This window comes from Zeugodacus cucurbitae, chromosome 2 (genome assembly GCF_028554725.1).
Source record: "Zeugodacus cucurbitae isolate PBARC_wt_2022May chromosome 2, idZeuCucr1.2, whole genome shotgun sequence".
Lineage (NCBI taxonomy): Eukaryota > Metazoa > Arthropoda > Insecta > Diptera > Tephritidae > Zeugodacus > Zeugodacus cucurbitae.
This window is the reverse complement of record NC_071667.1, coordinates 4,725,190-4,751,228: the sequence shown is the minus strand read 5'-3', so window position 1 is coordinate 4,751,228 and position 26,039 is coordinate 4,725,190. Positions and strand designations below refer to the sequence as shown.

The following is a 26,039-nucleotide window of genomic DNA, read 5'->3' as shown; positions in this document are numbered from 1 at the left end:
CATTCCACACCGTCAGCAAACAGAACGCGTTTGTGATTGTTAACGCGGTAAATGGAGCGTCGTGAGCGACCGCTACGCTGTCAGACCGAGCGATCGTTAAAATGATCGTAAAACAAGTTTACCTAATTGATCGCGCGTACGCCACCGCACCATGGCGTTAAGCATACTTTCCGCATTTTTGTTTTGCAATCGTCCTGCAATTCACACCCTTCGCATACCTTAGCTTAAGCAGAGAGCTCGTTTCACCCCCCCTACACCACCATTTCCTTTTCCTCACCATGCCGTGGTCATTGTGCCAATAATTGCGGCATCAAAGTCGGCAAAATGTCAACGGCAATGTTGGTGGTGTCCACAGTTGATTTCATGTCATTGGCGTTGGTGGCGTTATGACGAACACATACATACATATGTATGTATATACAATATATGTGAGCAAACGAATTCTCCAAATGAAGAAGAGTGGAAAGGTATGATTTGTTTGTCTGAGCGGTCGTCCTCTTGCCGTTATGTCGCTTTTACATCACGACCAGTCAGGCTTTTAAGCGTCTACACCGAATCGCTATTTAGGATTTCTGTTTTTTATTACCCACAGCTCGTTCACTTGGACTTCACTAAAGCGCACTATATTGTTGTTGTAATTGCTCTTTGTCTCGACCTTCTTGAATGTTTGATTCTTATGTTTTTTAGGTATATGGATATTTGTATGTGTGTGTATCTCTGCTGACCCTTTTTGTTGTGGTCATTAAAATTAATGTGGTTCAATTTGGTTGCTGCCAAATTGTTGACAATGAAATACGAGTATACATATACATATGTAGGTATATCCGTAGAGGACTCAAGTTTGGTGGCTGCTGACAGTCGAGCGCCGCATACTGCGCCTGGGAATTAATAAATTATGTCATTAACGATAATTTGGCTTATAACTCATTTATTTTTATATGCCAAATAAGGTGTCTACAGAATATTTTACTGCCAAGTGGATTCGCACATCACAAAGAAAGGATAACTTGTGATCTTAAGAGAATGCGACGTAAGAAAAACAAATAGAGGTGGCAGATAATTCAAATATCACAGATGGATACAATAAATATAATTTTTAAAATTTTCTCAAAATTTGTTATCATCGCAACTTGATTTCTTTATTCAACAAATGTCTTATAACCATAAATGTTGATTTTCTATTTCATAAACAAATCCCTAAAATACATAGGCTAGCTGAGATAAGCTTTTGTTCCCCAATTAAAACAAGATATGGACTTGAGCTGTTAGGATTCAAATTCAAATAATGTAATAGTGAAAACACCTCACTTTGTCTTAACTAGATTTTTGTTGTGGTTCAAAAGCGTGAGGAAATTAAGTCAAGAAAAAAACAAAGATTTGCGTACTAGTTTCAAAAAGTGATCCTGGTAACACCGTTCAGTTGATCTATGTATTTTTTCGATAAATGATTTGAAGATGAATATTACAAACTTTTAGATTTGTCAAATCGAATGAAAACTAGTTCGAACATTATGATGAAACACAACATTAAAAATTGTATTGTTTTTATTATTATTGGCTTATAATTTATTATTAATTATCTTTTACGATCAGGTAAAGAATATTTCAAAATGCAAATTTAAAGCAAATATTTTAGCATTTATTATTAATATTTGAGTTCTTAATGATTTATTGTGAAAATTTACAGTTTCTGTTACTTTTTTCTCGCTAGAGCTCTGTATGTTACTTTGTTTCCACTTCATTATTTTTTAAAATATTAAAAAAAAATATCTAAAATAATAATAGAAAAATGCACTTCTTTCAAATGAATTAATTTACAAAATTTATTTAATTAATTAATTAATTATGCATAAGTACTTACGCACAAAGGGAATTTAATTTTTTATTCTATATATATTTTTTATATTACTGGGAATATATAAATCCTCTTTTATTTGTAATCAATTAGAAATTTTTGGCACTTAAATATATTTACATGTTTGAGCTAATAGTAGTTAAAAACTAAAGGGGTTAATTTCCACGAAAGTGAACATATTTTTTTTTGAGCAACACAAATAATAGTATTAAAATTAAAATGTTTCATATTTTATAAAAACAAACTATTCAGACATCAGTTAGATACACACACGTACTTAAGTACAATAGAAGCTTTGGTCTAATTATTATTGGCAAATTCAGGAATTTCGAATGCGTGAATGCGCAATGATCAATTATTCGAGGAACGTTCGGGTAGTCCAGTGCGCGTTATGACGCCCGTCGGTATTTCACCATTCGTTGGACGTGTAGCTTCGATAGGTTGCACACTAAATGAAGTAAGCAAAAAAAAAATTTATAAAAAAAATATAAAATAGCATGTCACTTGTCTGCCACCCACCTTTGTGCTATTGGCTGTCGATTGAGCGGCGATGGATTGGATAAGTGCGGCGATTGACTTTGTGATGGTGGATTGCTGTATGGTGAGTGACTGTCGCCAGTTACATGTTGTACAATCGATACGTTACGTGGTCCGGTGCCGGTTACCGAGCTACCCGCGCCACTCGCCACCACAACGGTGGCACCAGCACCACCAACTGACATTGAGCCAGCGCCTGCACTGCTGCCATTGCCACCATTTACGGACATATCGCGTATTTCACTCGCCAACGATTGCGGGCCACCACCAATGATACCTGGACCAACACCACCACCATTCATTGGTAAACTTAAAGCAGATACTTGTGAAGGGTATATCGTACCGTTAGGTGTCATCAGCGTCACATTCTGTGGCATTCCCGGTAGCGCTGTGTGTGAATAATCATTTACTTTGAGTGGGTGAGCGAGTCAGTTATGCAGAGATGGATTTTCAACAAATATAGCGTTACTTACATGGTAGAGGTTTCATCGTTGTCATGCCACCGTTATTCTTTGGCTTACGCTTACGTTTCTGTATGCCATCCTTCTTCATGGATTGCGGCCGATTGGTGTTGTGCAGTTTGAAGTACAGACCGCAAGCGTTGCACACAGGATTGCCTTCGTTGTTGCGACGCCAAAGCGTTGTCGTCGTGGTGTTGCAATTGGCGCACGTGACGCCAGTGCGTCGGTTGTTGGCATTGGCGGGCATTTTCGGTTTCGCTTGACGAGCTGGTATGCGCACATGTGTCGGTCGCAGTTGATTACAGCCGGTGGGACAATAGAAATCGTTGCCTTTCCGTATGTAGAGGGCGCCACAGTTCTCACACTTGGGAGACTCGTAGACAGTCGGCACGAGCGATGACTCATAAGCAGTGATTGGACCCGCGCCTGACCAATGCGCGGTGGTCATATTGCCGGAACCGTAGTCATCCACTACCTGATGATGATATGTATTCTATAAATTTTCCGTATGTGTGGGAGCAAAAGAAGATGAAGAATTTTGGTTTTAGATGAATAACAGTGCCACATGAATCGTGCCAATATTGTATGTGCGTGCCTTTGTCCAAAGAAATAAGGACACAGATACTTTTATACATATACAAGTAGTACTACTTACATATCCAGAGAATTCCACTGCTGATGGTGCCCACATCGACTGCTCTTGTACGCCGGATTCCATTAAAGACTGAAATTGTCCCGGCTGTCGCATGGCACCTAAGTTCGGATCCGATTTGCAAATCAACTGCGTCGAACCCGAAACACTATAGAGCCCATTATTGGGCGGTGGCAGTGCGTATGTGGGGGGGCTCGAATAGTATTCTGTATTACCAAGATCTGTAAACGTTTTTGCTTCACTGGGGTGTGCGGTTGAATCGACCACTGAGGGATTATAGTAAATAGTTTGTACATTGCCATTGTCCTGTAGCACATTGCTGTAACGTTCATCGGGATCGAATCGTAGTTGTGCACCCGGATGTCCGCCATGTGTGGATGCGTTGATGACGCCGTGTGGATTTTGATGTTGATGCAATGCTGAGGCGGAGACAACAATTGTATCACCGTATCCACTGCTCGGTGGTGTACAAAGTTGTTGCTGTTGTTGTTGCAGCTGTTGCTGATGATGTTGTTGTGCGTCCGCACCAGCCTGTTGATCCTTTTCGATATCTTCGAGTTTGATGGCTGCACCAGTTTCGGTGCAAATAATTTGTTGACCATTCTCCGTAGTTGTGTACGTGTAGACGGCGGTGCCGGGCGGTGGATGCTCATCATTGCGCGGTGCCATTACCACATAATCGGCGGGGGACTGATGATGATGATACTCAGACTGTGAGTCGGGCTGTTCCGTGTCACGATTATCGTTCTCCTCACTACAGACGAGTTGAGATAGAAAGAAATTGGAGGTTATAAATAATGACATAGAAAATTAATATTAATTTTAATTCTTTTTTAACATTTAAAGTGCACAAACTAATCGGTTTCACTCACAAGGTGCCCGCGGTGGTCAGTATTCGTCGCTGTTGAGTGTTGCGTGCCAGTGGAATGCTGTATTCCGCATTCGATTGTGGTTGAGCGCCGGTAATCGAAGCAACCGATGTTGCCACGCTTGTAGGTGGTTGTTGTAACTGTGGTTTTTGCTCTTGTGGTTGATTAGGCGTGTGCGGTTTTGATTGACTAGATAACTGTTGTTGCTGTTGCTGTACGGATTGTGTTTGTTTCAAGTCCTGTCCGACTTGCTGCTGTTCTTCTGCGGCAGCATTTACGGTTTTTTGTGCCTGCAGTGTTGTTGTTGTGCCAGCGGTCAATTGAGAATCGCCACTATTTACTTCCGTTTTGATGTTCGACAATAAATGTTGCTGTTGCTGCGCCTGCTGCTGCTGTTTGGCAAGTACCTGTTGCTGTTGCTGCAATTGTTGCTGTGCCTGTGCTTCCATCTGCAACAAAGTTCAAAATCGAAATGAAACTATGCTCAATCTTTGTCAAAAGTGTGATTTTCGATTTTCGTATTGTACTTGTAACAAGTGGTGGGTGAGGCAACGTTGCCGTCATTGTCACTACCTTTCATTCGTCATCTCTGTGTTGTGTCAGTGTCATTGTTTGCATAGCATTGGTGTTTTGTTACTGTCATCGTCGGCCAAGTTTGTTTTCGCTTATTCGAAAGCGTGACCCAAGTTCCGGTCATAAAGCAGTCAGTCAGCTTGTAACTCAAACAAACGGAAAGTAAGCAAAAGTATGTAAGAAAACAAATTGGCAAGTGCTAAACCTCACGATTGCCTGAAATCCCGAATGCCGATTCAGAGCGACTCAAATGCGGAGAATCCAATTATTGACACTTTACTTCCGTTAAACGAAACGCCCATAAACGTGCGTCAATGTCAGCTGTATACCTTCGACAACAGTATTATTTTTTTTAACGATACTAAAACATAAATCGGGAATGAAATGTACAAAGTTTTTCAAGTTTGTACTTTTATGTATATTTATACATATACATACATACGTATGTACATATACATGTATGAAGTATGTTCTCCAAAACTTGCGGTAAACTACAAAAAAATGTCTATGAGTTGGCGGCAAATGAATGTTATTTGTCACCTGCAATAAAATTTATGTCATTATTGCCGCATGGGCCTCCTCTAAATAGGTGTATGTGGAAACATAGTTTTGTGGTTATGCTCATACGTTACTATTAATTTGTATCAACAACATTTTTCACTTTTCATTTTCTGGAGCAAGCAAAGGAAAGGAAATCGTTGTTAAGAATTTCAAGCCCGAATTTCAAACACACATAACCATACATATGTAGGTATCTATAAAGCTACATACCTCTAGGCATGCTTATGAAGTAATTTGTACGAAGCGCGCTCAATTCTTGCTTTTACCAAGTACTGATGCCGACATTGAATGCGTTGATGAGTCGTTGACATAACAAAAACCAACAACAACAATATAACATGAACAACGGAAAAGTGACTGAGTTATTGGTAATATTTGTGTTGAGTATTGGTAACAACATTCGCACCTACCGACATGCGGAACATTTTCATTTAAGTACAAAAGACTGACTATATCGTAAGTGCGTTGTTTATTCAAGTCATCGGATGTCGATCGGAAATCAAAGTTAACAAATGTACCGTTATGAAACAAAAGGTGACGAAGAATAACAAATTTCTACAAAGAAAAGAAATATTGAGAACGGAAAGGCAGAAAAATTTGGAATTGACAAAAGAAAGTGAAAGCGAAAAAATTGCCACAAAAAGTTCGTCGATATTTCGAAAAAGTTACAACTTGAAATAACTGTATCAAAATTAATACAAATTTATAATTATTAGAAAAAAGCTGAAGAATTCAAGAGAGTTGCAACAAAATACAAAACTATTAAATATAAATATCTAATAAACTTTTTAAGCATAAACCTAAAAGTATTTGAACTGTCTTAAATTAAATAAATTGACACTCTATAATGAATCACATCCTATATACCTTAACCCAAACCAATGGTATTCCCCTCAAAGTATCATAAAAACACTGCAACCCGTCATCGAATATTTTCATTAAATCAATATTTATTTACTAATGACTTCATTTGGTACGTAATTAAAGTAAGTACATATACATATTTAGTAATTGAACGTACACAACAAGTTCGAAAATGATTGAAAGTATTTGGCAAACAGCGACAACACCCTAATTTGTCATGGAAATTTAAATACAAAAAATATTAAAATTAACCTAATACTTTGAGATTCCACGCAAAAATTTACTTACGTATTTTATTTAATTTACTTTGCTATTTACCGTAAATTTATCTAACACTTGGATAACTAAGATATCTTATGGGTTATATTCGGGGTCAAAGCGCTTGAATGTCAATATGCCATATCTGTGTTTGTTTTAAAATATTACATCTACTTTATATGTATGTATGTATATCTTTTACATTTAGCGCTCACAACCCATTCCGGCGTTTATCACAGCCAAGTCAAGGTCGTTGCTATCAGCTGCTGATTTAAATAACAGATATGCTACTGATATCTTTAATGTTTGTAGACAAGAAGTTATTTAATAACTTACTTTATCATCTGAATGAGCGATATTAACTGATATTAATTAATTCATCCAAAGATGCGCCGTGTTGCTGAAGACGCCATAAACACTTTGTAAGTAAAAAATACTAAGTCATTAGTCATAAGCGTATGCCAAATTTTCAATTCTTTCAAACAAGAAAATTAAATTCTACTTCTTACATATCTATGATGTTAATCTATACTAATATTATAAAGCTGAAGAGTTTGTTTGTTTGTTTGAACGCGCTAATCTCCGAAACTAATGGTTCGAATCGAATAATTCTTTTTGTGTTGAATAGTTCATTTATCGAGGAAGGCTATAGGCTATATAGCGTCATGAGCGAAGAAACAGTGGTAAATGTATAAAAAACGGGGGAAATTATTTATCTTTGAGGGCTTCCGTTCCTTGCGCTGCGAAAGCGGTTCAAGATTAGATACGCTAAGAATCGAGAACGGTTGGACCATTCTTGATGAAATGTTCAGAGGTTGTTCGTTGTGGATCTTGGAAGGTTTGGTCGGAAAATTGTAAAATTCCAAAAAGTGACTTTTTTCCATACATTTCGGAAAAGTCGGAAATTGGCAAGTGGCAACAGAGAATTCAGAATTGCAAATGAACGGTGACATCTACAATGAAGCATTGGAATTCATATGCCATCACCAAAACGTCAAATTAGAGATGTTCTGAATCGTACATACGACAGAATAACCTTTAACAACAAGTATAAAGAAATGTTCCATTATTTAATTAGCAGCAAAAGATAACCTATGATGAATTGATTAAGGCTGTCCATGATGGAAATGGTGGACTTTTATTTCTTGATACGCACGGTGGAACTGGGAATCCTGATTGATTCTGATATCATTGATTTTGGCAATAATACGTTCTCAAAATGGCATTACGTTGGCTCTCGCATCTACTGGAATTGCAGCAACGCTACTTGAAGTTGGAAGAACGGCACATTCGACATTGTAGCTTCAGTTAAACATGCAAATCTATGAAACATCTATGAGAAGAGCGCAATTTTCGAGAAGCACTTGACAGAACAATGAAAGATCTGTGGAATAATAATCGTCGCTTTGGTGGCGTAATGATACTGTTATTGACAAACACATTCTGTTATTTCGAAATCAACAGCGGCGGAGGAATTGAACACATGTCTCAAGTCATCGTACTTGTGGCGGCACGCGAAAACCATATGATTGACCATGAATATGCGGGTGTTCCTGCAACAGGAAAGCACCGCAGAAAATTTGCAAAGAACTGGGCAAATTCTGGTTAATACTTCTAATGGTTTGATATCAATCCGAACAGTAGCCAAATTTATCGTAACTACGATTGTTTGAGTGCACGCAGATTTTTAACTGCCAGAAATACCGAAATTATGTTGAAAATGAAGACGAAGCTGTGAATTATCCAGTGAAATTTCTAAATTCTTTGTCATTATAATGCTTTGTCATTTATTATGCTTCGCAACCTTCAAGCAGCTATCGAATAATGTAATAGTTGCAAGATTTTTTTAAAGGGACTTACAAAGGGGCAGAATGCTTGATTCCGCGAATTTCTTTGAGTTCCAACGATTTGCCATTTCAGTTCAAACGTATTCAGTTTCCAATGAAACTTGCATTTGGGATGACAATCAACAGGTCTCAAAGACAGTCGCTGGAGGTGTGTGGCATAAATTTTATTTACGAGTTGAAAAACCATCTTCTCTCTACATTTACGCACCGGAACAGAAAACAAAAAATATTGTTTATTAAGCTGAGTTACATTGAAAAAAAATTTAGAAAAATCGCAAATAAATGTTTTCCAAAACTATACAAATTCAACTTTGTTTTCAAAACAAATAATTTCACGCAGTGCAACGACTGCGGAGTCAGCTAGTAATCTGTAAAGTCTGCTTCTGAATTAAGATCAGCATGCGTGCAATATAATTTTTATAGAATTATTAAAGCATTCGGTGTTCGGAATTGAAAAAAATAACAGTTTCCATCCATATATCTGACACTCAAACATGTTCAAATATGTTAAATTCTTAATTAAGATATGCCTATAGCCTTTGCTATGTCTCTCACGGTTCTCACGAGCCTCAGGGAATAATTTATTTAACTCAAATCATTGCGTACGTGTTGAAGGATACTGCCTAAACACTTTTGTCACAAGTCGTTTCTAATTCGATTACTTTCATCAGTTAGTCAATATCAAGACAAGGCCAACTTGTTTAGTTGGAAGCAAATGGCTTTTAATTACACACTTTTTGCCATTCCTCTCTGATACTTTCACACGAATGTGAAAAGCGGCTGTACTATCTACTATGTTCCGATGAAGAAGCAAATTATATTGATTTAAAAATTGTAAAAATCGTTAACTATTTGTTATTTAACTGAAAAACTCAAATATAACTGAAAATTGAATATGATTTTTTAATTTAAATAAAGAGAGCGAACGAGTTTAGAGAGTTATAAGCCAAAAATTCGAGAACAATTATTTTATGCATAAATCCATTTTATCGCAAAGATTACACATTTTTTACAATTTTTAATTTTTTTTTACATTTTAGTCGCGTGCTGTAATAACGTTTACACCTGTTGTTAGAAAACAGTTACTCAAATATGTATATGTTTATATTTATATTTACATGCTTGCATAGATATGGCTGGAAATAAACTTAAGTGGCATACGTTAATTTTGTAGCTTTGGCATATATCGATTTCATTATTTAAATACTGATAAGATATCAAAAAAGCAACGAAACGTACTAATCAGCTACCCACAAAATGCGTATCTACAAATACATCCATGTACATATAAATACTTATTTATAAGTTAACTTCTTTATCAAATCAAATTATCGCAAGATATGCGTTAGTATGAATATAAATATCTATGTATGTATTAGTAAATCATTCAAATATATTGAGTGTTGTACAAATACGCGTGTGTGCGCACTCAAGTTGGTCAAATGCTTATCATTCAGTCAGAAACGACACTTCACTCCTCACACAGCAGTTTAATGATTAACATCATCATCAGCAGCAGCAGCAGCAGCAGCAGTAATGCCATCGTTGTTTCTAGCACATCAACAAACATTAGCAACAACAACACAACAACCTCAACCTGACATACCGTTTGCTACACCACGCACCAACGTGAACGCTAAAACTTATCTGCATAATAACAACAGTAACCGTTGTTGTTAACAATTTTGATTGGACGCTGATAGTGGTTGGTGGTTAGACATTTGAACGTGTGAAATAAACTTTTAATTTTATACACATACATACATACATACATACATACAAATATACTTAATAATACATACATATGTAGATACGTTGACACATACAGACATATGTATATATGTAAATATGTATGTTGAAACTGTTTTACGAGCATTACTCGCTTGAATTATGGCTTCATAAAAGTTGCTCAAAGTATTTAGGAAGCCATAAAACATTGAGCGCTTCATCTAAATGCGGGCTGGCAAAACTATTTTATATTCAACAATAAATTGTGCGGACTAACGAGTTTTATTGAAAACCTCTATTGCATAAATATGGTGCAGACTAAAGCCAAGATATGGCTTAGGACTTAAAAAACGTGTTTAAGTATTAGTATTTAAGATAATATTATTTGTATTTAAGAATCGCGCTGACAAATCCCCTTAGTAGCCAAATAACAGAGAGCTAGGAGATCTATGAGATCTGTGAATGTATATTTACTCAGCTCATTTTCTCTAAAATTTCTAAATAATTTTTGGCATTTCTTAACTTATTGTACTCGGATAATAAGCTGTATTACTTTCTACCTCAAAGAATGAATCTTTCAACTTCATATTTCACAGTATTAAATATTATAAGAGTTGTTTGCGTTTGGCCATTTCTCTGCTCATTATCATTGGGCGCGCTTGCTTGTCAAAAATTATACATATAAATCCAGATTTAATGATAATTTATCCAGAATTCGTACAAAAGAGTATGAGAATACCTCATGAAACATTCTATCGCCGCTTGTGTCAGTGGTGCCAAGTTTTGTTTTACACATTTAGACCTTTAAGAAAAGTAAAACTTACTAAAAAACAAGTAAGGAAGGGCTAAGTTCGGGTGTAATCGAACATTTTATACTCTCGCAATTTATTTATTTAACTTTATTTATGTTATATAATACACAATTTGACCCACATATTCGTTATATATATTGTATAAAGTCCATTGAAAGTTGGAAACCATAATATTAGGTTAGAAGCACCGAAGTCCTCATGTTCGATATAAGGGGCATTAAAAACCTATGGTCCGATTTCGGCGATTTTTAGAATGGGGCTGCCACACTATTAACATAGAATTTGTGCAAAGTTCTGCACCGATATCTTCACTAGTACTAACTTTATATATTGTAAAGTAAACGATTCAGATTGTCTTCAAAGTTCTGGTATATAGGAAGTAGGCGTGGTTGTGAAGCGATTTGGCCTATTTTCACAACATATCATTTGGATGTAAGGAAACTATTACAAACCAAGTTTCATTGAAATCGGTCGAGTAGTTCCTGAGATATGGTTTTTGACCCATAAGTGGGCGACGCCACGCCCATTTTCTATTTTGTAAAAAAATCTGAGTGCAGCTTTCATCTGACATTTCTTATGTGAAATTTAGTGTTTCTGACGTTTTCCGTTAATGAGTTAACCCACTTTTAGTAATTTTCAACCTAACTTTTGTATGGGAGGTGGGCGTGGTTATGATCCGATTTCTTTCATTTGTGGACTGTATTAGGAAGTGGCTAAAAAAACGACTGCAGAAAGTTTGGTTTATATAGCTCTATTGGTTTGCGAGATATGTACAAAAAACTTAGTAGGGGGCGGGACCACGCCCACTTCCCCAAAAAAATTCCATCCAAATATGCCCCTTCATAGTACGATCCTTCATACCAAATTTTATTTCCATAGCTTTATTTAAGGCTTAGTTATGGCACTTTATGTGTTTTCGGTTTTCGCCATTTTGTGGGCGTGGCGGTAGTCCGATTTTGCTCATTTTCGAAAGCAACCTTCCTATGGTGCCAAGAAATAAGTGTGCCAAGTTTCATCAAGATATCTTAATTTTTACTCAAGTTACAGCTTGCACAGACGGACGGACGGACGGACGGACAGACAGACATTCGGATTTGAACTCCACTCTTCACCCTGATCACTTTGGTATATATAACCCTATATCTAACTCGTTTAGTTTTGGGTGTTACAAACAACCGTTATGTGAACAAAACTATAATACTCTCTTTAGCAACATTTGTTGCGAGAGTATAAAAACAAATTATTATAAAAAGAACAATACCAATAGGTTTTGGTTTGTAAGGCACAGCCGCAGCTCAAAACTTTGAGGATAAAAATGTTTCATTGCAGAGCTTAAGGGGACCCCCCATTCTCGATTTAAAATTTTGACGATTTTCAATCGGCTGGTAAATGAACATAAAATATTTTTTAGGGTTGTAACTTTGCTTACATTTATTTGAAGAAACGAAGAAAAAAAGAAACATAATTTTTTATTGTTGTTGTGTTTTGTGATCACACAAAAGCCCTTCTTTTCAGTGGCGCATGTGATTTCCGCTCACTGGAACTTGTTTAAAGTTTAGACTATATCGGCTTATACCTGCGATGGGTCGCTGCCATTCAAAAGCTATTCAAGATATGACCTTTCACAGGATATTTTTGAAAGTATTGACTATCGAATAAATAAAAAAAATCGATTTTTTGAAAATGTCACACTGGTATAGCCTCTTAAAGTATTCCTCCTACAAAGAAAATAGAGCACCACAAGTGCTGCCCATTTATTTCTAAATTTTTTTCAATATCTGGTTCTGGAAATTCTTCGATTGGCTTCTCTCCAGAGCTTGGCGAAACGAAGATAGTTAATATAATATTTATAGCAATAATAATGTTGTAGTAGCAATTAAGAAGCTTTCAAATGAAAAATAAATTTTGTAAGTAAAGATGCAATTTAATATTTATTAATACTATTAATGACATTATTAAGATAATTAACTTTCTTCTCCAATTTTACATTAAAAGTATTTAATGTATATATTTGTGGTACGAAACATTTGGCGTCTGTTAACCGACAAAAAAAGAGTAATTTCCTGTAATGCTCTATATTAGTCATCAATGGGCAGGCGCCAAACATTTAAGCAACTACAATGAGACTCACTGAAGCGGCTAATAAATGAAACACAAAAAAAAAACTCAGAAAAAATTTACTTCGTGTGACACTTTTCCCTTCGGTTGCTCAGTTTCACAGCATTATATCCGCTGCCCATTAAAACTGGAAAGATCCATTATCTTTATGAGCAATTAAATTTGTGCCGCTGGCGTCAAAATTCCCTTTTCTTCATGTGCTCCAAAAATGCAGCAACCAAAAAAATACGTGCCTGCTAGAAAAAACAGTCGCACTGAGTGCTGAAAAGACACACCAAGAATGTACGAAAACTCAAACTAATAAAACTTCCAATAAAAACAATTCAATATATTGTCGCAACAAATTTTATTTCATTATTGTACCGACTCAATTGCAGGTAAACATTTGATTTCACTGTGCGCCGACGCAATTCATTCATAAATTGAACGGCGCAAAGCGGTCAAGCAAAACACATATTGCCGAAGAGCAAAGACACATTGAATAAGGATACACGGCAATAGAAATTGTGTAATGGGAATATTATGTCAACGCTATCACCTCAAAGCGGTTAAAAGGGGAAAAGGATAGCAATCGAACGTATCAAAGGTTGATAGGCGAATCTAACACGTAAACGAGATGTGTGCATTAAGGATACAAAAAGTGTACATGTACAAATGTGTGCGTTTGATTGAGTTATTTAATGAATGAACTGATGCTCTCGGCTAGTGTCGTGTGTGACATTTGTTGGCAGGAAGTGCATCAGCCGCACACTTGGCCAATCGCAATCGAGCAATTTAACAGTTGGCCAGAGGACTTGGTTTCCCATCTACTGATATTCTTTATAGATAAATACATTAGACACGCGCGACGCAATTTGACTACGATACGCACTGCTGCCAAAGGATATGCGAGTATGTATGTAAGTGTGTTTTGTGTATATCCATATCCATCTGCTATGAAGTTATTAAGGATATAATTTTGATAAGCCAATGACAGTGGCGCCCGCGACATTAGCGCGGCTGTAATGCTTTAAGTAGGCACTTAGCTCAGTTATATTATGTACATATACATATATACTGGCCACACTTAAGTACAGACTGTAGATGGGTGCTTATAGTGAAATTTGGACTATAGCCAGAAGTTAAAGCTGTTTCGAGTCATAAAAATTGCATTCAATTACTGTGAGTACAGTATGTTTTAAACACATATAAATGCTGTTGCATTTATTACAACTGACAGCACAAATGAGTATTACCTACTATTTAACTGGTTATTTATGGCCTTATAACATGAGAATTTTCTATAATAAAATTACTTTTAATTACTGAGTCACTTGATTAGTTTGAAATTAAATGTCTCTGTTATTTTTAAAAACGAGGCTGATGATAAGACGTAAAGAACATTTGACATTTGTGCCGTAAAGAGGTTACAGTAAACGTACTCTTCGAAAGTACATAAGCGATGTAACAAGCTTCCTGTGATCTCAGCTGCAGTTACTTAATCGTTTCGAGGATATTCAGATATTGTGATTGGTAAAATATCTATGAAATTGAAATATTCATAAAGTTGTATGGTTAGATTTCAGTGTGTATTTTTCTTCCAAACGTTTCGGTTCGAAAATAGCAGAATGTGTAAAAAATACGACAAAAAAATTAATTATAATTAATTAATTTCACCACCTTTCAAATCTTTATTATTCTATGTTGGGGATTACTGATAGCCAAAATGGCCACCGAAAATGTCGACAAACGAAAAAATAATTATTTTTATTATCTATTTAAAATTTCACTAACAGGATTTTTATCTATACTACTATTATAAAGAGATAAGATTTGTATGTATGTTTGTATTGAATAAACTCGAAAACTACTGTGCCGATTTCAAAAACACTTTCACCATTGGAAAGCTACATTACCCCGAGTAACATAGGCTATATTTATTGCTAGCATCTCAACTTTCTGGAAATAGTTCCCAGGTGAGGATATCAAAAAGATTCCGTGATGGAGAATCTTAATCTGAAACTGAAAATCGCTAAATCAAGCTTTTCACATCGCAATCGCGTGCCAGAGAGTCGAGTAACAAGCGCTCGCAGCTGCTTGCTGAACAAAATTTCAAAACCTCCCAAGTATGCGCTTGAGGGTCGAGTTTGGGGCGTGTGCAGCGGCTTGAAGAACATAATACTTGAAATATACAAGCTCGCTCTTGGGAATCGAACTCTGAACGTTCCCAACGTTTTCATAATCATAGAGAAAGACAACGAACATCAAAGACTAGAGGTATTTCATGTTCGAATTTTCCTCATTTTACTTTTTTTATATGAACCCACGCAAGAAACGGGAAAGTACATACATATGTATGGGAGAGTGTATCATTGTGTAAAAACTTATAACTTTTAAAATGTTTGTTTAAACCCGTGCGAAGCCGGAGCAGCCTGCTAGTGTTTATATAAATTAATTCTCATCGAACTAATTAAAAATCTTAAATTTAAGAGTTCACATCTCCCTCAATTCAATACCTAACCTGAAATTATTTGAAATTCACTAAAACCTAATAATATAATTTTAATGTAAGTTATGGCAATATTGACTATAAACGGGAATTCTCTACTTTATTCAAAATCAGTGCATTTTATATAGAAGTTGCGAATGGATTATTCGCCGAAATAAAACTAAAATAAACTAGTAATAGTTAGGACCCTAAGTGCCGCTAAAGTCCTCTATAACTATATAGCAGTTGATGAGGCTGCAGAATTTACTTTTAAATAAAATTAGTAAATTTCCTAAATTATTTAATATCAGTAGGCATAACCCGTCGGTATTTTAGAGAAATACGAATAATAGTTCATCACGTTATTCAAAACAATCTTTCCCGTGCTATGCTGCACTTACAATGAGTTCAAATATTATCCGTGAATTTATTTTTTATGTTTCATTCAAATCAGTATAAGAAACAGTTAATTAATTTTTCAAAACTTACTCACTTTTTATACTATATTCACAGAGTAAAATAGTTCATTTCAAAATTTCTAATAAACAAAAGCACAGATTATTTTTGTTTGAAAACTCTTTTGATTTGATGTTCATGCACTGCTATCAGGTCCACAATTAGATAACTTTTCCCGCCTAATTCACATTTTGGCCAGATAAAAAAGTGGCGTTTCACCAAAGATAGTGGCGATAAAGGTGTAAGTATATAAATAAGTGTAAAAAAAACTTTGTGCTGATATGACTCCATGCTCATACATACCTTGAGTTGCATTTTGGTTGCTACGGTTTTCACCTGTTTTCATAACACACTAAACACTAAGAAGATACAAGAAAAATATCTTCACAAATGAAAATTCGTAATGCAATTTTTGATTTCCACCGGCACTAAATCAATTGCAAAATGAGTTATGGTAGTATTTAGCACAAATTTGCACTGTCACCTTCTCTGATAATCACTTATTTTTCTGTCACTTATTGATTTTTCATTAGAGGAGCTATAGACAACCCGCCAACTTTCTTCTTCGCTTTAATAACGGTAATGTGAAGTTTGGTTGATGGAACACACTTCCTCGGGCGGACACATCTATGTTAATGACAACCCGACGCAGTGCGCGTTTAACACCTTTTCGTTCCAATTAATTTCGTCGAGCGGTACCCAAACCTACAAAACCTCCTCTATGACACAGCTTACAAATACATACACACACATATATATATTTGTATATAGTCGCATGTTCACACAAATACTAGTGCAATTTTGATATTTGCCTGAATATTTACCTCTTAGAACCTCCGGACACGTTGCAAAGGCGCTGGTGCCATATTGCGGTCGAGTAGCGGGAAGCCGCATATTTCTGTGTTTCTCTGTTAAACCACATATTTATTCACGTATGTATGTGTGTACGCTGCCAGTGTGTTGGTGAATGTACGCTGTGCATGTGTGAATTATGATTTATTTGCGAGCACTCCACTCAACTCCAGGTGAGCTGGCGTGTATGTGTGAGTTCTCCTTATCTTATCGCTTGATAGACGTCGTCGCCGCCACCGTCGCTGATATCGCAGTTGGTTGTTGGTAAACTTTGTTGTCGCATCGGTGCGATAAGCGTTGGTGTAACGCGTCTACACATGTTTGCGCGTGCGTGTGTGTGCGCGGGTGTACAAGTGTCGGTGCATATGTAGATGTATGCATTGCGCATGCGCGTTCAGTTTGTTGGTTTTTACTCATACGTCAATTGTTTTTGTTTATTTACACGTATGTACTGGTATATATTTTTTTCACAAGCGCATACATTGTTTTTGTGAACCTCATTATTCCTTCTGCACAAGAAGAAACTGTTCGACCTGTTCAAGTCTAAATGCTTCATAACTACAGAAATGTGGAGCTGAAAGCAGAAAAGAAATGCCACAATGACAAGCAATGTTTTTTATTCAACTTATAGATATACATGTATGTACATACATATGTATGCAACTTAGAAAAATTAGTTTCTAATATTGAAATAATTGTAGTTTATTTAATTTATTTCCTATCATACAAAAGCTTGCACGATTTTATAACACTTCATAAAATATACTAAATATGTGTGTGTAAAAGCGCGAATTAACTCGTAAGCTGGTCCTCAAACAGTTTTGTAAAATAAAATTGTTACTTTTTAAGCGCTTACATATATACCGATCGATCAACAGAATGTACTACTGATCACTTGTAAAATGTTGCACAGAGTATAATAGGGTTTTGTTGCGAACTACTAAAGCTATACAAACTAGAATTATTAGATGCATTTTCCTTCAGAACCCCATCACGAACAATCAAAATGGGTGATATTTGATGATAACCATGCTCTAGGGGATGGGTTATGTTGAAACCCGCTAAAATTGCATTAACCCACTAAGGAAAAACATCTAAACATTGAATTATTTAGAAAAGAAGATACTCAGACTGGTATATAAAATTAAAATGGGCTTGGCGTCCCCCATTTTTGGTTCAAAAACTATATCTGAAGAACTACTCGATCAATTTCAAATTTGGTAGATACCCTTTTTTGATACCCTGATGTTACGGTTGGAAAATGGGTGTAATCGGTTAACAACCACGTCTACTTCCCATATAACACAATTTTAAATATCTTCTTATTGGTTCACTTTACAATTAATAAATACAAATATAAAAAGTGAAGAAATGCCAAGTTCAGGACAACCGAACATTTTATACTCTCGCAATTTATTGAAGAAACTTACAAACATACAAAATTTACCCATAAATTCGGCATAAAGTTTAATAGAATAACGAAAATCTTAATATATACTATATGAGGGCTGAGATAATTCTTTCATTTTCACAAGCAGGGTACACTATATCCAAGACTATACGCTCACTTAATTTTGCTAAGATATCTCACATATTAACCAATACATATATGCGGAATAAAGCCCACCGTATTTTTGAAAAACCTATAATTAGGTATATGGGAGCTAGGAGATGTTATGACCCAATTTTAATAATTTTTTTAACAGAACACTATTAGAAGAAAACAATTTCCTCTGAATTACATTAAATTATCTGAGAGATTTACCCAAATTTTCGGTTAAAATTTACCCCTAGGCGCTGAGTTCAACATTTTCGATATCTGGGGCCTTGAAAATTTATAGTTCGTTTTCGACAATTTTTTCGCAAGTGAAGTCAGAGATGATATGTACTATTTGTGTAAAGTTTTATACCACTATCTTCATTGGTTCCTTATGTATACATGATAAAGTGAAGGAATCAGATGGAATTCAAATTTGAGTTATAAGGAAAGTAGTCGTGGTTGTGAACCGATTTCGCCCATTTTTTATCCGTGTTATCAAGGTGTAAAGAAAATATTATATACCAAATTTCATTGAAATCTGTCGAGTAGTTCCTGAGTTATGGTTTTTGACCCATAAGTGGGCGATGCCACGCTCATTTTTTATTTTGTGAAAAAATCTGAATGCAGCTTCCTTCTACAATTATTTCTGTGAAATTTAGTGTTTCTATCGTTTTTCGTTAGTGAGTTAACCCACTTTTAGTAACCTGATCACTTTGGTATATATGACTCTATATCTAACTCGTCTAGTTTTAGGTGTTACAAACAACCGTTATGCGAACAAAACTATTATACTCTCGTAGCAACTTTGTTGCGAGAGTATAAAAAAATATATATATAATTCAAGAACCAATGACGAGATCGGAATAAAACTTTGCTCAAATACTGCATTAGCGGTGTGTCATCGCTCATACAATAATTATCGAAATCGGACTATAACTTTTCAAGGCCCCAGTGCCAATGAATAGTTTTTTTTACCGTTATTTTATAGAAATTCAGAGGGAATATTTTTCTTTTGTGTCTCTGTGCCAATAAGTACAATCGAGTCAAAGCTTCCATCTGCTTCCAAACTTCAAAACTTCCGGTGGACATTTCGGAATATTTCATACATGATACAAATCAAAAATGATCTCAAAATTCAATTCACTTAATTTTAAAATAGTGTATTTGTAATACCGTTTAGTTGATGGGTTTATCCACATATATTTGGCATAAGCCAAACTATATATTCTACCATGTTGTAAGCGTTTTAAATCTCTGACAGAATTCAAAGTAGTAATGTTGAAGTCATGTTACGCCATTTGTAAAATGTCAAAATCGCAATCTGACGCACGCAAAGCACGTAGCATGAAGAACAAAGCGAAGGGATGGCATGCTTTATACATATTTACCGGTTATTTTAAGAAGGCAAAGTCAACAAGGCCATGACGTTTTGCGATAATTGATGAGCGCAGCCATTGCAAGAGACACATATGACTGATGATGGGTCGCGCCAAATGCCTGGACTTGCAAACATGCAACAACCTACGAACATACAGGTGGCAAAGGATGGACGAACAGACATACATCTGTATGTATTGCTGGTGGAGCGAGCAATGAATTCCTATTTATGTTAAAATTATTTTTTACTTAATATTCCTTTTGTTTATTTAATCGATGAGCAAGTAAGGCGCACCAACCACGTTCCTCCGGTAAATATCTCAAATGCCACAAATGTGCTTAGATAGATTGGTTGCCACCACCATGACTATAAGCGGCTCACGGCATGGATATAACAAAGCGATTGTCTAATAGCGCATTTCGATTGCTGCGCTTTGATGCACGGCGCACCAAATGGAGCTCTCTAGCGAAATCACTAACCGAAGTAAAGTCCGCCCAAAAGCTGCGCTGCTGCAAATATGTTTGCCGCCAACAAAATAAATGCGCTTAGACAGCGATAATTTACTAGCGCACGTTTGTTTATTCTCGTAAGTACATACATGTTTGTACTTAGATGTGTGCTTGAGTATTTATTCTTCACTGAGTGCTTTTACTTCACCCATTCAAAATGCAACGAGTCATTCGTTTTGTCATTTCCGCAATCTCAGTAATAAAATTTAATTTGGTAATGCAGTTGCAGTTGTCTTTGGCGGTCTTTGCTATTATTGTTGTCTCTTTTGTTGTAAGTTAAACTGTGTTGGTAACTAATAGTGGTGCTGGCGTTTGACGAAGCATTGTTATTGTTATCCAGCCACAATGATTTATGCTCGCCATAATGGGCAATTTACATTATCGCAAAATAAACGCTTCCTCAGCGAAAGCTAGTCAGTTGGTGGCATGGTTGCGTGAATATGCTCATCTTTAGAATAGTTTATTTTAATAAATTTATGCAGTAGCTCGTATTATATTTGTGGGAAGGAGTATGTATTTGCTTCTCGTGGGCAATGAATATTCATTGAAATGATAATACTACTTGAAACGGTAGCAAAATCATATTAACACTTCTCCCAATCGAAAGACCTTAGCAAGTTCTCACTCATGTACTACGTCTAAAAAACATTATTTACACTATTATAAAGAGGAAAGATTTGTATGTATATTTGTATTGAATAAACTCGAAAAGTACTGTGCCGATTTCAAAAATTCTTTCACCATTGGAAAGCTACATTCACCCCGAGTAACATAGGCTGTATTTATTGCTAGGATCTCAACTTTCTGGAAATAGTTCCCAGGTTAGGGTATCAAGAAGACTCTGTGATGGAAAATCTTAATCAGAATTCTCTTCGCATCGCAATCGCGTGCCAGAGAGTCGAGTAACGTGCGCTCGCAGCTGCTTGCTGAAGAAAATTTCAATACTTCCCAAGTAAGCGCTTGAGAATCGAGTACGGAGCGTGTGCAGCGGCTTGAAGAACAAAATATTAGAAATATACAAGCTCGCACTAGGGAGTCGAACTCTGAGCGTCCACAACGCCTTTATAATCAGATAGAAAGACAACGGACACAAAAGACTAGAGGTCGTAATAAAGTTTTAGTTTGCAAATAAAATATAATTTAATGTTCGAATTTTCCTAATTTTATAATACTTTTTTTAATTGAACCCACAATATGTATGGGAGAGTGTGTAAAAAACTTATAACTTTTGAAATGTTAGTTTAAACCCGTGCGAAGCCGAAGTGTTCTGCTAGTCGTCTTATAAATCGTGGCAGATATAACTCTTAGGATTCGTCATTATACACTAATGAAAATGAAAAAAAAATACTATGGTTGTGAGCACACAACAATTTTTTTAACAAGTGTAAAAGTTCAAAACTTTATGAATCTGCGACACTTTACGACAACTTTTGAGTACCCTATATGTATTTAAATGCAATATATTCATAATTCCATAATTGTATTATAGTTTAGAATATCTCTGAAGCATTGACGGAATTTAAAAAAATAGTTTTATGTCAGAGGCACACTCAGAGATTCTAATTTGTTCACAGAGTGGCAACTACTATTAAAATAATGTTAGTCTTTAATTTTAAGAAGCGTTGCATACATATATATATACCGCATATATCATAACTTATTTTTTTTGTTAGCCTTATGTCCTTCCTTTGGATCTATAATATCGTTCGTCTGAAAAAACATGCAAAAATTATTAAAATTAATTTTCTTGTCCTCCCTAAAGAATCTTTAGCATTTAGAATCTGTCTTATTGTTCAGTGAATGTCATCGATGAAGAAAAACTAACCAGCCATACGTACTAAGGAATCAGCAGTACAACAACAATCAACATTTTAGAAAATTTCAATTCATATTTTGATAGGGATCTACATTAGTTTGTTGAGGACATCAATATAAAGAAATCAAATGCTATAGATATCGGTTAGTACCCAAAAAAGCGATTGCTAAGTACACTTCATAGAGTACTTGATGGAAAAATTTAGACTTTAGCACATAAACAATATGTTACTATTTATAATATAAAAAATTATCTCATTCCTATTTTAAATCAAAATAATATATTTATTAAGAAACATCTTATGAGAATTGATAGCACAAATGCTGATATCGATCATATTATGTTGTTCGCATATATTCATATTTTTTTTTTTTTATAAACATAGTATGGATATATGTATGTATGTGTACGTATATTTTCGATCGCAAATAGCGCCACTGTCAACCATTGATTTGAATAGCGAGTGCACGAACAAGTACCTTTGTACATAATTAACTTCATATAAATACTTACGTACAAACATATTTACCCTTTTTGTTGTGAAACTTTTGTTTTCATTAAAGCGCGTTCAAAACAAAAAGTGAACAAAATTCCCCGGCCAAACCTTATCGGGTACTTCATACGCCCCGTGTTATCGAGTGCCTACGTTGAAGTTGAGTAATAAATTCATCAATATTAAATTTTGTGGCTGGTTAGATATTTACCATATAGATTCATTTTGTGATTACCTTTTTTACTGTTATTCTCTTAGAAAATAAATTCGATTCTTTTTGTTCGATGTGTGCCTCATACTGATAAACCTAACTTTTGCCGCCTATTTTTATATTTTTGGTTCGGTTTTATGAAAAAGGAAAGTAAATACGGAATAGAAAGGTATACAAAGGTACATAATATAGTATGTATTAAATAAGAGTAATTCCATTAGCCCAAGCGCATTGTAAAAAATAAGAAACATTGTTATATATGAACATATGAACTTAATTATGGTTCAATGCAATATTGAAAACTGTGAATTTCATTAGTTTTTTTTTTTACTTTTCCTTTCATAATAATACAACAAAACATAAAACGTACAAACACGAATACGCCATAAACAAACAAACAACTATGGCCCAAACCATGAACACACCCATAATATTGCACCCTTCCCCTTCCATATATATTTATTTTGTTTGTATGCATTAATATACTTTTTATGAAGTTCCTCGCTTGCAAACGAATTAAGGGTGATTTCTAACATTTAACAAAAGCAAAAAGCATTACCTGAAAACAGGCATCATCAGTGAAATTCGGCCATTATTGTGGCTGTCGATACTACATACAATTAAAAAGCAAATGATATAATAGAAAACTATACAAAAGCAATTACGTTTTGTGCAAGCAAATGGAGTTCAACTGTAATTATTAACCTTATTGATTTGAACATACAAGCATGCATACATTTATATGTGAGTGTGCACGAAGCTCTGCGATCGATTTGGAGTTCATAATAATTTGTTTAGAAAGAGGAGTGGAGACATGAAAGCTGGTAATTCACAGGGATCGAGGTTAATTGAGGCATGTACAGTGGTGTTGTGGCAAATGAAAGTAGGGCTTCCATTTACTTAAGTATACATATAAGGTTGGCAAATGTCTGCCTTCCGCCTTTTTGTCTTTTGAATTTCGCGGCTATTTATAAAGCGCCACAGAGCTCGTATCTGGCAATATTATACATCTTTGAAAGGTCTTGGCATTGCGTTCAAGAGCTATAGACGTGTAAACATTGAGTTCACTAACTCCGATATTCGCGCTATTTTCAAGTTTTCCTTCGTTAAAGGCAAATCCAAAAAACTTCTGGACCGAATCAATGCCTGCGATATGCTGCTGAAACGGAACGAACTCGACCCATTTTTGAAGCGGATGGTGACTGGTGACGAAAAATGGATCACATACGACAATATCATGCGTAAACGGTTGTGGTCGAAGGCCAGTCCCAAACAGTGACCAAGCTGGGATTGACGGCCAGGAAGATTTTGCTATGCGTTTGGTGGGACTGGAAGGGAATCATTAACTATGAGCTGCTTCCATATGGCCAGGCGCTTAATTCTACCATCTACTGCGAACAACTGAACCGCTTGAAGCAGGCTATCGACTAGAAGCGTCCATATAGCCCGGGTATAGTGCCAAGTGATTACCACCTGTTCCTGTCCATGGCGAACGCCCTTGGTGGTGTAAACTTGAACTCAAAAGAGGCTTGTGAAAAGTGGCTGTCCGAGTTCTTCGCAAATAAGGAGGGGAACTTCTACGAAGGGATATTATGAAGTTGCCGTCTAGATGGAAACATATTATCGAACGAAATGGCGCATATTTGAACTAAATCCGATCACTATAACACTTTTGATAAAGCATTGAATAAAGAGCAAAAAAGCGGAAGGGAGATATTTACATAATATAAATTCATATGCCCAATTATATGCGCTCTGACGTCGGTTCGGCGAATAGCAGCGATGATAGAATATGATCCTATGATTTATACTTCATTAAGTAGAAAACAAATCAGTAGAGTCGTCGATGTGGGCCACTGAGTGCTATCAGACGACCAGAAAAAAATTAAAATTATATACCTACATATTTCAAGCTATCTTTGACTTCAGAAAATTCCTATATATTATTAATCCAAATATCAGGAAAAGCAGGTTAAACCTAATACGCTCACTGTAAAAGCCGAGGTACCACCATATGCATATGCATATGTATGTATTCAAAAATCATATATAGCAAATATCAAATCAACGGTCTTTTGCTCTGAATTTACTGTAATGAATCATTTCTTATGTCTCACATTGCAAATGATAGATGAAACCGACATTATTGTTGGCGCCATATCATCATTGCTACCAATAAATGACTAATCGGTCTGTGGCAACGAATGCCTATCAATGTCAAAGCGATCAAACGCTTGGAGAAAAGTTCTCAGCAGAAAAAGTCCAATGAAAAATGTATATTTAAATTATTAAATTTGATAAATAAGGTTAATCGTAAATGTTTATTAAACTAAATAATTAATGCATTTAAGAGGCATTTTTTAAATTAATAAGTAGTTTAGTAAATATTTTTATGTAACCGATTTTCAAAAAATATTTTCTAAGAAAAAAATTAGAACTTACATTTTAAGCTGCCTCCCACAGCATTATTAATTTTTGAGAGCACAACTATCAGAATGAAGCTCATCTGATATAATATATATGTCACATATTTAATGTTAATATATTTATTGTATTTTTTTTTCTCTTTAACCAACTGATAACAAAGTGAATGTGAAATAATTAAATAAATAATATATAATATATACAGCACTCGACATGTGATCAACGGTGATTGAAAGCACAATGATTAGATATTTCAATGTTGTCATTAATTTAACACTTTACTTCAAATATTCGATCTTCACAAAAAAAATTTACGGAATTATGATTAGAGCCAACGTCATTCAGTGTAAAGTAAATTAAAAAGATCAATTGTTTCACATACATGTATATTTATTTTTATTTACGCCAAGCAGAGGCAGCCATTTCAATACAATTTGACACTAAACACTTCAGTATGGAATATCATGTGATTACGATCGCATAGCACGATCGATATTGAGCTGAGAGCATACTCGTACATATTTATATACCTTAAGCAATGAATATTAAAAACACTGAAACTACGAATCACTGCTGAGCTTCACTTCCATTCGTTAAAATTTCGAACTTTCTTAAGAATCACCACTTCCTTGTTATATATTTCTCAATTACTTTTGGTAATTATATGCCAGATATATGGTTTACATTAAATTTCGGGCTACCGCGTATCAAATAATGTTTAAATGAAATTTTCCACATTTTCAAATGCAACATTTTGA

The 26,039-nt window shown here is 35.4% G+C and overlaps 1 protein-coding gene across 5 annotated transcripts; it reads right to left on the bottom strand.

The window, feature by feature from the left end:
* Window positions 1–1,868: 1,868 nt before the first annotated feature.
* Window positions 1,869–25,440, bottom strand: LOC105218388 (box A-binding factor). 5 transcript variants are annotated; one of them, XM_011193947.3, is made up of 7 exons: window positions 25,300–25,440; window positions 16,883–17,484; window positions 4,378–4,823; window positions 3,509–4,259; window positions 2,866–3,346; window positions 2,375–2,801; window positions 1,869–2,303 (listed from the first exon to the last, which is right to left on the bottom strand). In XM_011193947.3, exons 3-7 carry the CDS (start codon window positions 4,821–4,823, stop codon window positions 2,207–2,209), a joined length of 2,202 nt encoding a protein of 733 aa, XP_011192249.2. In that variant the 5' UTR covers window positions 16,883–17,484; window positions 25,300–25,440; the 3' UTR covers window positions 1,869–2,206. The 5 variants fall into 5 exon arrangements, with proteins under 5 accessions (XP_011192249.2, XP_054087816.1, XP_011192252.2 ...); XM_054231841.1 differs by lacking the exon at window positions 16,883–17,484 and having other exon boundaries at window positions 25,300–25,424; XM_011193946.3 differs by lacking the exons at window positions 16,883–17,484; window positions 25,300–25,440 and adding an exon at window positions 16,362–16,761 and having other exon boundaries at window positions 1,871–2,303.
* Window positions 25,441–26,039: the final 599 nt, after the last annotated feature.